The sequence below is a fragment of the Oncorhynchus mykiss genome, chromosome 9 (assembly GCF_013265735.2).
Source record: "Oncorhynchus mykiss isolate Arlee chromosome 9, USDA_OmykA_1.1, whole genome shotgun sequence".
NCBI lineage: Eukaryota > Metazoa > Chordata > Actinopteri > Salmoniformes > Salmonidae > Oncorhynchus > Oncorhynchus mykiss.
Window position 1 is genome coordinate 23661684 of NC_048573.1, and position 15061 is coordinate 23676744.

Consider the following 15061-nt stretch of genomic DNA (forward strand, 5'->3'; position numbering starts at 1 on the left):
CAGTCGTTAGGGAGGAGTTGTGGGAAAGGGAGAGTAACATGGGTCGAGGCCCTGTAATGGAATGGCACTATTCAATCACTCACTCACTCACTCACTCATTCCGGTATTTGGTCATTTGATAGGTTAATAATTCACATATTCATGAATTCTCCATTTTGACACAGAGTCTAGTCATAAGCTGTTGAATATGTGAGGGAAATGATTAGGTCATAGGTCAAAACCTGCTGCCATTGGGGGAGGTCAAAATATCTTAGTATGAGAGCGAGACAGAGCAAATGTTTTAATAAAGGGAAAAATGACCAATAGTTCATTTGTGGCCCCATACAAATCCCCCTTTAGTGGAGACACTGCTCAAAACTCAAGTCACTACACTTCTACAGCGAGCACGCATCAACATCTGAATGAATTAAGTTCTGCAGACACTTCCATGGCCCATCGCAGACACACTGTCTAATAGGACCCAACAGGGGAGTACTGCAACAGTTGTTGCAATCAAGTCGAATGAGGCGTCTGCAAACTGCAGCGGGCTGCCTCGCCGCTGAGTGTCCCTTCCACATGTATTACCACTGCTCTTTTTGGAGGGGGGGTGCCGCTGTCAGCTCGCAGCACGCTACCAGTCTCCACGAGATGTCATCTTCTCTCTTACAAAAAGCCCCTCCCACAGGTCTTCAAAATTACAACAAATAATTGATGTAATAGTTCCTTTTCCAGCGGGTGGCCTGCATTTAAAATGCAGTTCTTTCAGAATCACTGTGTACGTTGACGTTCATCCTCCGAGATTATAGTCTGACAAGACTGGAGGAATTTGTTTTAGATTAAAATGAAAGTTGCGGTGAAAAAATGAAAGGAAATCAAATTCTGACTTGCTTTCTGAGTAATGGAGCCTGACGCCTTCAACAAACAAAGCAACACGCGGATGTTTCATGCGCCCCAAGGTGCAGGCGTCATGTGGCAGCAAGAGAGCGCCCACCAAATTAAAATCACTCACTCCGGCAATCAGAGATGTGCTCAAAACCCACCTCGAAATAGAAGCAAAGTTGCATTAAAATTAATAAGCTCGGAGGATTGCGGCAATTATGTTTAGAGTCACAAAAAATGAGTCACGGCAAAATGAGGCTCTAAACTAGAGCAGGTGATGAGAACAGAGATTTGTTTTCAACCGCTTCAAAGCCAAGGAGGGGGTTTTCTTTTCCTATGATTCCCCATTTCCAAGTAAAATGTTAGAAATATTACAGCTGGGTTTCTTTAGGAGAAATTCCTCCGAGGTAACACATAGTAATACTTAGAAGAAGCAGAGGGGAGACGAGGAGGAAAAAAAGCCCACTCCTCAGCTGTCAGAAGGGTGCGTCGGTTGATCAAAGCATCAGGGCCCGGCTGCAACATTTATTTTCCCTAAAATGTAATAGGGTGCAGACAAATTCTGAGTAAGGGAGGGGAGAGAAGGAAGAGAAATAACAAATGAAAAGCCGTTTGGGTTGCGGTATCAACGCAAACGGGGAAGCTGCTGTGGAGTTGCACGTTTCCCAGTCCCAGATCTTTTTCTATTACAATTATCCCCTATAGCAAGGCTGTCTATGAGCAATGACAGCTGAATCGGAGCACCGAAATCAAATGAGTCACATCACCCTATGGGTCTCTCTCTGTCGGCGTTTACACAAACAGGAGAGGAGGGGAGGAAGGCAGATCTGCAGCTGCTCTCACGCGAGCCTTGACCGCCGCTGGGGGGGTGTTCCCGTTATGTAACGATAGAGCCTGATTGGCCCCAGAACCCTTCGAACTATGTTGTGCACCATGGCACTGGAGACTGGAGTCAGACAGGCAGAAACCTGCTGTACTGGGAACTTCCACTCCCACTCCAATGTCTCAGCATAATGTAGGGGGGTGGTAATAAAATTGCTTCATTGCATATTCTGTGCACTGCCACTTCTTTCATATAGAAAAGTAACACCAGTTCAACTACAAGCACAGGAAAGATGCTAATAATGAAAGTTGCCCATTTACATTAAATCTCCAAAAGCATTGAACAGACACTTCCTTACAACGAATGACAGGCGTGAGAAACATTCTCCCAAGGAAAAAGACAACATCACTTTCCTCTAACAAATCTGCCAATCATGTACTTAATTTGTTAGTGTACATGTGGCTTGTATATGAATGCATTTCGTTAATGCTTTCACATCTCTTGATCAAACATTTGCCGGTACAAAAATACTTCTGTGAATTATCATCCATCGATATGGGTCCAAAACAGATTCTGAGCACTTGCCGCCCATCCTGCGTAGCTCCGTTTCGTTTGGCTGTCTAAAGCTGTGAGCCTTAAAGGCTTTTCAAAATCCTACCTTTTAAGCGAGGATTTCTCTCCAGCCAGAGAATGCCTGACTGTTTAGTTATTAATGTCTTGGACATTTTTTGGGGGCCCAGCCCTTGGCCTTGTGTAATTCTGCCGTTAGAAGTAGAAGCATTCTGCTTTCTATTCATGCTGAGGAGAGAGGCAGCAGCCAAAGACGACCCATTTTAAACCTGTCAGAAGGCAGCCTGGCCTAGCCAACGGTCACTTCGATTAGTTTACACCTCCCCCTCGGGAGGGATGTACATCTTGATCGGATTGAACACTAGAGGTGCATTGCAAGAATCAACGGTGGCAGGTATCACTTCACAATACGTCTGAGGGGATCTCTTTGAACTAAGAGGAATCAACCACCTTTTGAAACAAAATTACATGCTGACAACTAGAGCAAAGCTGTAATTAAACCAAAGCCAATTGCTTGGCAAAGAGTTCAAGACATTAAGAACACCTAGCCATATTCAGTGACCCGTAGGTGTGGAGAAATTGCGTCTTCTTTGAGTCAATGACCCAGCTGATAAGCAATCTTGAACAAAGTTGGCTAGCCTAGCATGGACCGGCAGGTTGGGCCATCATCTCTGGGAAACAACAATGTCGGCCAACATTTCCCCAAAAGGAACGGGTGGCAAGGAGCACTTCGTGTCCTGTTCAAAGGGAGCTGTGAAAGGTTCAATGGGATGACTCCCACCAGTTTAGGCCAATGACCTGTACGTCAGGGAAGAGTAAGTCAGTGCTTTAGCAGCTGCCACAGTAGCTAGCCTGTCTCCTCACATTTCATAACCATATAGGAGGGCCTCTCATTGACTGCATTGATTCAGAATGCGTCTGGAGGCTGGGGCCTGTTACACAGAGAAGCACAGTGCGGCTCCTTCCTGTCTGTCTGTCAGCTGTATTGAGCGTTCCAGACTTTTCATCAGTAATATCATTAGAGCATCATCTCTGCGCATTATTTCTGGGTTATTAACCTGCAGGGGGTGAGCACTGTGGCTAACAGGGGCCATCTTTCACTCCAACCCTCTGGGAGGAACCGCCTGTTGAAAAATAAAACCTTCCCTTGATTGGTAAAAATGGAGGGCGCCTCGAACAATTTGGGCCCTGCCACATCAGTGACTTACTGGAATGGATCCCAGCGGGCGTGCGTCGCTGACTATTGAAGGGATATCCACACACGTGAGGATGATAGAAAACAAACCTAACGCTAAACAAGAGCCCATTTGTCAAAAGCGCATAATGATGATACTTTGAAAGGGAGAGGGGGGATTAAAGTCTTTGCTAGTAATCACAGTGAATTGAAGCTCCAACACTAAATCATTAAAATGTTCTAAAATGGGAGATCAGTGGCTTTTCTGGGGAGACATGACGGGCAAGCAAGTTATGTTAATGGAGGGAGTGCTTAATGCAGCCATTAGCATGCGGGACAGCAGAGGCCGGGAGCCTTAATTCTTTCATTGCCTCTCCTTGGACTTGCTTGGGTGACATCTCACCTCAGCTAAGGCTCAGCCACTGACGGCGTCAGACTGACAACAGAAGGCCAAACTCACTCTGTGCATGCTTTTGTCCATTCAAGACAAATGCCATTGGCTGCCACTGCTACATTCAAGACCCTTGACCAATTAAGCTTAGTGAGAGACCAGAATTGATGATATTCATCAACCTGGACATTGAGTGAAAGCAAGTCATATGGTGTTCAATGATCATTGCGACCTACACGGTCATTCTAGCCTCACTCTCCCTTTTGCAATGTAAGTTCAGACACCGACAACAGCTCACCTCCATGTGACAGTCCCTTCAGGCCAGGAATGGGGGACAACATGAAGAAAAAACTACCTGAAAGGTAGCACGCTGTTGAGACGGTCTGTAAACACCAGGGAGGAGTCTGGCACTGCTGAGAGTGCATATTGGGAAGAGGTTCTTTGTTCAAAGAATTGTTGAATGCAAATTTACAGCCACTTACCAATTCTCCCAACCATCCAAAACACCCCGTCCCAATCTACTAAGATGTGGAGGTGGCGTCTCCTGGGACCAGGCATCCAAACCACTCCCTGTGCTGCCTGTGTCCTTCTTTCATGTCAACATCCCTTTGAACAGCGCAAGCAAACACAGGGATGATGTTTGAACTTTGGAAAGATCCCAGGCCCTGGCTTAGGCCAAACTGTTGAGCCTCCTTTACACAAAACACACACACGTGGAGGAGAGAGATAAAATAATGTCACACCGGGAGGGTGAGCGAGGAAGGCCGGAGCAAGCATTTCATCCGACTCGTCTTGAACAGCAGGAAAAGAGGGGCCTGTCAAAATGCTGTGGGTCAAACCGCAGCGGTAGAAAGGAACGTGATGACAGCAGCCTTCCTAGACTTGCCTTCGGAAAGTACTCAGACCCCTCAACCTTTTTCACATCTTGTTACGTTACAGCCTTATTCTAAAACTGATTAAATATATGTTTTTTTCCCCTCAGAAATCTACACACACCACCCCATAACGACAAAGTGAAAACAGGTGTTTAGAAATGTTTGCAAATGTATTAAAAACAAAACACAAAAATACCTTATGTACATAAGTATTCAGACCCTTTGCTTTGAGACTAGAAATTGAGCTCAGGTGCTTCCTGTTTCCATTGATCATCCTTGTGATGTTTTTACAACTTGATTGGAGTCCACCTGTGTTAAATTCAATAGATTGGACATGACTTGGAAAGGCACACCTGTCTATATAAGGTCCCACAGTTTACTGTGCATTTCAGAGCAAAAACCAAGCCATGAGGTTGAAGGAATTGTTCGAAGAGCTCCGAGACAGGATTGTGTCGAGGCACAGATCTGGGGAAGGCTACCAAAAAATGTCTGTAGCATTGAAGATCCCCAAGAACACAGTGGGTTCCATCATTCTTAAATGGAAGAAGTTTGGAACCACCAAGACTCTTCCTAGAGCTGGCCGCACGGCCAAACCGAGCAATCGGGAGAGAAGGGCCTTGGTCAGGGAAGTGAACCCAATAGTCACTCTGACAGAGCTATCGAGTTCCTCTGTGGAGATGGGAGAACCTTCCAGAAGGACAACCATCTCTGCAGCACTCCACCAATCAGGCCTTTATGGTAGAGTGGCGAGATGGAAGCCACTCCTCAGTAAAAGGCACATGACAGCCTACTAAAGACCCTCAAACGATGAGAAACAAGTTTCTCTGGTCTGATGAAACCAAGATTTAACTCTTTGGCCTGAATGCCAAGCGTCACGTCTTGAGGAAACCTGGCACCATACCTACAGTGAAGCATGGTGCTGTGGGGATGTTTTTCAGTGGCAGGGACCGGGAGACTAGTCAGGATTGAGGGAAAGATGAACGTAGCAAAGAACAGAGAGATCCTTGATGAAAACCTGCTCCAGAGCGCTCAGGACCTCAGACTGGGGCCAAGGTTCAACAGGACAACGACCATAAGCACACAGCCAAGACAACGAAGGAGTGGCTTTAGGACAAGTCTCTGAATGTCCTTGTGTGGTCCAGGCAGAGCCCGGACTTGAACACGATCAAACATCTCTGGAGAAACCTGAAAATAGCCGTGCAGCAATGCTCCCCATCCAACCTGACAGAGTTTGAGAGGATTTGCAGAGAGGAATGGGAGAAACTCCCCAATTACAGGTTGGATGAAGGGTCCCTTGGTTAAAGGGTCATACCCAAGAAGACTCCAGGCTGTAATCGCTGCCAAAGGTGCTTCAACAAAGTACTGAGTAAAGGGTCTGAATACTAATGTAAATGTGATATCAGTTTTTTATTTTTAATACATTTGCTAAATAAATATGGGGTATTGTGTGTAGATTGATGAGAGGAGAAAAAAACCCAATTAAACCAATTTTAGAACAAGGCTTTAATGTAACAAAATGTGGAAAAAGTCAAGGGGTCTGAATACTTTCCAAATGCACTGTATATATAAAAATGATCAGGCGGGGACTTCATTATTCCAAATAAGTCATCAATAATCTTTCGGGGCTCCAATGACAGCCAAATCAGCCTCAATTGGGTAGGCAGCACACAATGAGCCATTCATCAAATCCCAGTCAGATGTTGGGGCAAATGTTCGCAAATTACTGGCGGTGTGACAGGGTTTTGATATTCCATCAGATTCCTTGCCAACAGCGTGGCCGTCCAGGTGGTTCCACTGCTGTGATTATAGTGCGCTCGTTTGAACGCAGAGCCATAAACAAAACGCTGGACAGGTTTGCGGCCCGTATTAATAATGGAACATGAAGTCGAAGGGCCGTACATTGCTCTGTGGGACCAGTTCAGGACAAGGGAACAAGAAGAGGGGAATGTTCACACATTCTTTTGTAGATGAGCAAAGTTCCAGTAATGCATGCTGCCTTTCCCTGGCACTGAGAAGACCAGATGATTGTGGCCTCTGTTCTCTGAGAGAGAGGCTGTGCAAAACCAATAGAGGAGTGCAAGAGATTAAAAGACTGTGGCTTCAGTGCTTTCCTCAGGCATGGAGGGAGTGAGTAATACCCCAGTTATATTTTAGAGCAGGGAATCATATGCTGACAAAAGCAGCATATGTTGTGTGAGTCAGTCCTGCACCAAAGCTGAAGCGGGAAAACAGTTTTTCTAACCCCCCCTCCCACTCCTCCCTCTCCATATCCACCCACCTACTTCCCCATCTCTCTGCCACTCTCCATTTCTCGCTTCCTTTAGCCCTCTCACTTTCTCCCACTTTCACTCCCTCCCTCTCTGGAAGGGAGATATTGAGTTGCTGGGATGCCCTGTGCTGCTGAGGAGTGAATCGAGTGGCGTTTACCTTCCTCCCGATGGCTCCGTTGGGCTTGCGGGGTGGTGGCGGCTCAAAGATCCTTTGCTGCTGCTGGGGCGGCAGCGTCGAGTACAACGGGATGATTTTGATGTCCCCCGCGTCGTGTCCCAGGTCGTCGATGTCCCTCTTGATGCGCTTGCAGGCCTCGTCGATTTCCTGAAAGATGAAGCGGAAAAAGTAAAAATGGGCAGGCAGGTGAAGGGTGGCTGACGAGGAGCAAGCATTTGGGCACACAGTAACCTGGGGCTTGGTTTGAATAGCACCTTGAGAGACAATGGGGAGAAAAAGGTCTGAAGGGGAGAGGAGGGGTTAGAAGAAGAACATTTGTTCTGCCCATCTCTCCATCTGACTGAGGAAATTAAACCTGGACTGCCGTGTGCTTGGTTGAGCTCCCCATGGCTGTGTTGTCAAATGCAGCAATCAGGAGAACACAGACACACACGGTTCATTATTCCTTACCGCAATATTGTAGGAGAAATGTGAAATGAGAATGCTGCACTGATGCATAACCAGCGGCAAATCATGGCAGATCAGTTTAGTGGAGCTGAACATTATAGAGCCAGTGGGCTCCCAGACAGAGAAACTTAACAACCAGGGGAATAAGAAAACATGACAGACGACAAAAGGCTATGACTCCGACTGAACTAGGCAGCCTGAATATAATAAACCAACATGGTACGGACTGCCATAATGTGACGTTAGCAAATGCAACATATCAAATCGGTAAACGGCCCATGAATAATTAAGACTATTACTTTGCAATCGACCATGCCCACGAGAACCCTAAGTGACAAGCTTATATACAGCCTACATAATACTATATAGCCTGATAGGTGTCTATGATTCCTGGAATATCTACACTTAAACACCACACTTGTTTTTTCCCCCTATCTCCAGACATTGGACAATGTTAGCTATGAAAAGACCAGAAAACGTACTGAAGCGATAGCCACTGCATTTTCATGTTCATACTTATAGGAAAGGTTGCACCAGATATATATATACAGTGGGGCAAAAAAGTATTTAGTCAGCCAGGAATTGTGCAAGTTCTCCTACTTAAAAAGATGAGAGGCCTGTAATTTTCATAGGTACACTTCAACTATGACAGACAAAATGAGAGAGAAAAAATCCAGAAAATCACATTGTAGGATTTTGAATGAATTTATTTGCAAATTATGGTGGAAAATAAGTATTTTGTCACCTACAAACAAGCAAGATTTCTGGCTCTCACAGACCTGTAACTTCTTCTTTAAGAGGCTCCTCTGTACTCCACTCGTTACCTGTATTAATGGCACCTGTTTGAACTTGTTTTCAGTATTAAAGACACCTGTCCACAACCTCAAACAGTCACACTCCAAACTCCACTATGGCTAAGACCAAAGAGCTGTCAAAGGACACCAGAAACAAAATTGTAGACCTGCACCAGGCTGGGAAGACTGAATCTGCAATAGGTAAACAGCTTGGTTTGAAGAAATCAACTGTGGGAGCAATTATTAGGAAATGGAAGACATACAAGACCACTGATAATCTCCCTCGATCTGGGGCTCCACGCAAGATCTCAACCCGTGGGGTCAAAATGATCACAAGAATGGTGAGCAAAAATCCCAGAACCACACGGGGTGACCTGGTGAATGACCTGCAGAGAGCTGGGACCAAAGTAACAAAGCCTACCATCAGTAACACACTACTATATCTCTCTAGTCACCCCCAAAACCAATTCTTTCTTTGGCCGCCTCTCCTTCCAGTTCTCTGCTGCCAATGACTGGAACGAACTACAAAAATCTCTGAAACTGGAAACACTTATCTCCCTCACTAGCTTTAAGCACCAACTGTCAGAGCAGCTCACAGATTACTGCACCTGTACATAGCCCACCTATAATTTAGCCCAAACAACTACCTCTTTCCCAACTGTATTTAATTTATTTATTTTGCTCCTTTGCACCCCATTATTTTTATTTCTACTTTGCACATTCTTCCATTGCAAAACTACCATTCCAGTGTTTTACTTGCTATATTGTATTTACTTTGCCACCATGGCCTTTTTTGCCTTTACCTCCCTTCTCACCTCATTTGCTCACATTGTATATAGACTTGTTTATACTGTATTATTGACTGTATGTTTGTTTTACTCCATGTGTAACTCTGTGTCGTTGTATCTGTCGAACTGCTTTGCTTTATCTTGGCCAGGTCGCAATTGTAAATGAGAACTTGTTCTCAACTTGCCTACCTGGTTAAATAAAGGTAAAATAAAATAAATAAAAAACTACGACGCCAGGGACTCAAATCCTGCAGTGCCAGACGTGTCCCCCTGCTTAAGCCAGTACATGTCCAGGCCCGTGCTAGAGAGCATTTGGATGATCCAGAAGCAGATTGGGAGAATGTCATATGGTCAGATGAAACGAAAATATAACTTTTTGGTAAAAACTCAACTCGTCGTGTTTGGAGGACAAAGAATGCTGAGTTGCATCCAAAGAACACCATACCTACTGTGAAGCATGGGGGTGGAAACATCATGCTTTGGGGCTGTTTTTCTGCAAAGGGACCAGGACGACTGATCCGTGTAAAGGAAAGAATGAATGGGGCCATGTATCGTGAGATTTTGAGTGAAAACCTCCTTCCATCAGGAAGGGAATTGAAGATGAAACGTGGCTGGGTCTTTCAGCATGACAATGATCCCAAACACACCGCCCGGGCAACGAAGGAGTGGCTTCGTAAGAAGCATTTCAAGGTCCTGGAGTGGCCTAGCCAGTCTCCAGATCTCAACCCCATAGAAAATCGTTGGAGGGAGTTGAAAGTCCGTGTTGCCCAGCAACAGCCCCAAAACATCACTGCTCTAGAGATCTGCATGGGGGAATGGGCCAAAATACCAGCAACAGTGTGTGAAAACCTTGTGAAGACTTACAGAAAACGTTTGACCTCCGTCATTCCAACAAAGGGTATATAACAAAGTACTGAGATAAACTTTTGTTATTGACCAAATACTTATTTTCCACCATAATTTGCAAATAAATTTATTAAAAATCCTACAATATGTGATTTTCTGGATTTTTTTCCCTCATTTTGTCTGTCATAGTTGAAGTGTACCTATGATGAAAATTACAGGCCTCTCATCTTTTTAAGTGGGAGAACTTGCACAATTGGTGGCTGACTAAATACTTTTTTGCCCCACTGTATATATATTCCATATATATATATTCCACAAATCTAACAACAGCTAAACAGCCTTCATGCAAAAGTTTGCAAAATAATGAATACACTTCTATTTTCACAATTTGAATTTAATGCATTAAAACCTCATACCAACAACACATTGCGGCTTTGACGTCAAGAGAGGAACAGCCTGCTGGTGGCTTCGGCGATAGAGGCGAATCGGGGAAAGTAGGTACTAAAGTGCCCAAAGAGTTTTGTCATGTTATGTTGCTAGTAGATTATTTAAAAAAGAAACTAACTATTTTGTGCACTTCACAAAATAGATGGCATCATGAGGCAGGAAATGATGTGGATATATTGAAGCAACATCATCAACATCAGTCAGGAAGTTAAAGCTTGGTGGCAAATGGTTCTTCCAAATGGACAATGACCCCAAGCATACTTCCAAAGTTGTGGCAAAATGGCGTAAGGACAACAAAGTCAAGGTATTGGAGTGGCCACCACAAAGCCCTGACCTCATTCCTATAGAACATTTGTGGGCAGAACTGAAAAGGTGTGTGCGAGCAAGGAGGCCGACAAACCTGACTCCGTTACACCAGTTCTGTCAGGAGGAATGGGCCCAAATTCACCCAACTTATTGTGGGAATCTTGTGGAAGGCTACCCAAAACATTTGACCCAAGTTAAACAATTTAAAGGCAATGCTACCAAATACTAATTGAGTCTATGTAAACTTCTGACCGACTGGGAATGTGATGAAAGTAATAAAAGCTTAAATAAATCCGTCTCTCTACTATTATTCTGACATTTCACATTCTTAAAATAAAGTGGTGATCCTAACTGACCTAAGACAGGGAATTTTTACTAGGATTAAATGTCAGGAATTGTGAAACACTGAGTTAGAATGTATTTGGCTACGGTGTATGTAAACTTCTGACTTCAACTGTAACTTGCAGGATATCATGGTGGCTGATGTTTGTGTTAGCCATTACACCTGGATTTACTGTTACTACTGCTAGTAACGTTAGTACTCAGGTTAGCATGTGGCTAGCTATAGCTACCATCACCCAACAACAGTTTGGTTATAGATGTTCAATGTCTATGATGGTAAAGGTTCATTTTGACTTTGTGTAACAGTACAATAAATGCTGATGTGTTGTACTGCTAATACAGTGCATTCGTAAAGTATTCAGACACCTTGACCTATTCTACATTTTGTTAAGTTACAAAAGTTATTCTAAAATGGAATGAATTGTTTTCCCCCCTTATCAAATCTACAAACAATACCCCATAATGACAAAGCAGCAAAAATCTGGTAAAATTGCACATTTACATAGGTATTCAGACCCTTTACTCAGTACTTTGTTGAAGCACCTTTGGCAGCGATTACAGCCTTGAGTCTTCTTGGGTATGACGCTACAAGCTTGGCACACCTGTATTCGGGGAGTTTCTCCCATTCTTCTCTCCAGATTCTCTCAAGCTCTGTCAGGTTGGATGGGGAGCTTCGCTTGCAAAGCTATTTTTAGGTCTCTCCAAAGATGTTTGATCGGGTTCAAGTCCAGGCTCTGGCTGGGCCCCTCAAGGACATTGAGACTTGTCCCAAAGCCACTGCTTTGTTGTCTTGGCTGTGTGCTTAGGGTTGTTGTCCTGTTGGAAGGTGAACCTTGGCCCCAGTCTGAGGTCCTGAGCGATCTGGAGCAGGTTTTCATCAAGGATCTCTCTGTACTTTGCTCCGTTCACCTTTCCCTCATTCCTGATTAGTCTCCCAGTCACTGCAGCTGAAAAACATCCCCCACAGCATGGTGCTGCCACCACCATGCTTCACCGTAGGGACGGTGACAGGTTTCCTCCAGACGTGACGCTTGGCATTCAGGCCAAAGAGTTCAATATTTCACCAGACTAGAGAATCTGGTTAGTCATGGTCTGAGAGTCCTTTAGCTGCCTTTTGGCAAACTCCAAGTGGGCTGTCATGTGCCTTTTACTGAGGAGTGGCTTCCATCTGGCCACTCTACAATAAAGGCCTGATTGGTGGAGTGTTTCAAAGATGGTTGTCCTTCTGGAAGGTTCTCCACAGAAACTCTGTCAGAGTGACCATTGGGTTCCTGGTCACCTCCCTGACCAAAGCCCTTCTCCCCCGATTGCCCAGTTTGGTGGTTCCAAAGAGTCTTGGTGGTTCCAAACTTCTTCCATTTAAGAATGATGGAGGCCACTGTGTTCATGGGGACCTTCAATGCAGAAAAAAAAAAATTGGTAGCCTTCCCCAGATCTGGGCCGCGACACAATCCTGTCTCGGAGCTCTACGGACAATTCCTTCAACCTCATGGTTTGGTTTTTGCTCTGACATGCACAGTCAACTGTGGGACCTTTTATAGACAGGTATGTGCCTTTCCAAATCATGTCCAATCAATTGAATTTACCACAGGTGGACTCCAAGTTGTAGAAACATCTCAAGAATCATCAATGGAAACTGGATGCACCGGAGCTCAATTTCGAGTCTCATAGCAAAGGTTTTTTATACATTTGCAAACATTTCTAAAAACCTGTTTCTAAAAACCTGTTTTTGCTTTGTCAGCATGGGGTGTGCAGATTGATGAGGATAATGTTTTACTTAATTCATTTTAGAACACGGCTGTAACGCAACAAAATGTGGAAAAAGTGAAAGGATCTGAATACTTCGATGTTTCAAAGCTGTTAGTGGGTAGGTAATAGGGCTGTAAAAGGGGCAATGCTAAAAGCCTGTGTGCTGTAAAAGTGATTTAAAAAAAAACATTTTTATCTGATATAGAATAAAGAAATCACAGGATATGGTCAGATGATAAGTTGGCTTTATTCAGAGTGCCAAAAATAATTTTTTCAAAAACAATGACGACTCTCTGATGTGGGTCTTTACCGTCTTATGTGGACAGTGGCTTCACTCCTGTTGTGTGTTCTCCTCTTGACATCACTTTTCCGAAACGCTTAAAATTGATATGTCGTATTGGGACTTTTAGTTGGAAGGATGAAACCAATCAGAATGTTTAAAAGAAACCTAATTCTGCTATCTTCCTTTTAAACAAGAACACCAACATGTAAACGGTCACAGCCTGTGCTGTTGCTCCACCTTCAGGCCCTAGGGAACTGTGCAGCTCCTTCTATAGTTTGTTTCGGGGTCACGTGACAATTAGCACTTACAGATTAAAATAAATGTTTTATTGGAGTGCGAAGGAGACGGGGGCTGGGGCAGGAAGGGGTATAGGGGCTTGATGTATTCTGAAATTATGGGAACCATATTTTATAGTCATACCAAAGCCACAATGTGACACTGACTGCAACCTAGAGATACCCAGTAGAACAGATGCTCTCCTTTGACCTGGAGCGTTTACTCTTTACGTGGCATTTACTTTACTCAGGGTAAGAACTGGCAAGGTTTTGTCCCGATTGAGTAAAACACAAAAACATAGGGAGCCTCAGCTAGGATCTCTCTTTGTATTTGTGGACTTTGTTTGCAGACAGTAATGCATTCCTAGCCCAATTTTTCCCTGCTGTGTTCACTCACTACACAAGTCAAATCCATCCCACCGATGGCCATGTAATCAACACGTTGACAAGTTAGAGTGGAAAAGAGTAATGAATAGATTGGTAAAATTAGCCTGGGTATTAATAGACCATCAACCCTCTGGATGCAGCAGCTGTCATGAAAAGTGGACGCCGTTGCCAAGGCGCCGGGATTGAGCTGGTGTGCCAGTGCCCGAAGAGAAATGGAGCGCGTGCACAGCGGGGCGGCCAGCCAACTGTGAGAACCTGCACACCAGCCGGCCCACGCGACCCCAGGAGCGATGCGGTGGAGCACCAGGCACCTAACCAGACTCAATTAGGCACTCGCCTCGGTCCACTTAATTAGCAGAGGCCCGGGCGAATCTTTACGTTTTGAAGTGAACCGCTGAGGGGGCAGCTTAAATGGTGGGACTTATCAGGGCGAGGCAGCTGTGATAAGTTTTGCCTCTCTTTTTTGGGGAGTTTGAGTTTGTCCCTGCCGCGAACCATTAAAAAACAGACAATCTCCCCCAAATACTTGGGAGGGAAAGGAACCCGCCCCCTTCGCTTTTCATTTGTCATAAATGAAAACAGCTTTACCTCAAAGACAGAACTACGTTGCAGATCTGCGTACCCGATCATTAGTCAACATCAAAGTTGCGGGATGACGAGAGGTTGAGATGCGCTCCGGGGAGGCACTATTTTAACGCCCATCTCCTCCAGAGCTACCTCACATCGACTTCTTTAACCCAATTAGGAAAGTGTTAATGAACTCACCATGGGAGTGCTCGCTGACTGCACTGCTTGCTTTGCCTCGGCAGCTTGACACCCTGACGCGTTCAGCGTTATTGAGCTAGGGGAGGTGGCAATGGGGGTGGATACTCAGCAAGAGACGTATCAATGTTTAACGCATTTCCCGCAAATATTCTCTTCTCCTCTGCACATTCAACGAGGGGAGGCCAATGCTGTTCCCTGGCTGTCTGAGTGGCTGGAACACCACTAATCTAATCTACCAGCCCCTTGAAGGATACCACTTGAAATACAATGCTCCTCTGTGACTTCATCCCTACCATAACGAACCAGGCATCGATCCGGCATCTGCAAATAAAAACGGATGTAGATGCGCGGTAGTGCCGTCCCGCCGATGAATGACAAATGACTGCCGTTAATGAATAGGCTGCCATATTATCTGACTGGGTGAGCCCTCGGCAGATATGATTTATTTTTTAAAGATGGCTACGCTGGATGATGACGTGGCGCTAACTTAAGG

General features: G+C 44.8%; 1 protein-coding gene across 6 annotated transcripts in view; it reads right to left on the bottom strand.

The window, feature by feature from the left end:
- Positions 1-15061, bottom strand: part of dhx15 (DEAH (Asp-Glu-Ala-His) box helicase 15) — a 36227-nt gene that overhangs the window by 13739 nt on the left and 7427 nt on the right. For all 6 annotated transcript variants that reach the window (XM_021615153.2, XM_021615151.2, XM_036987606.1 and 3 more), the window contains one exon: positions 7119-7286. In XM_021615153.2, coding sequence (XP_021470828.1) covers positions 7119-7286 — 168 coding nt within the window. The remainder of the gene's footprint in view (positions 1-7118; positions 7287-15061) is intronic.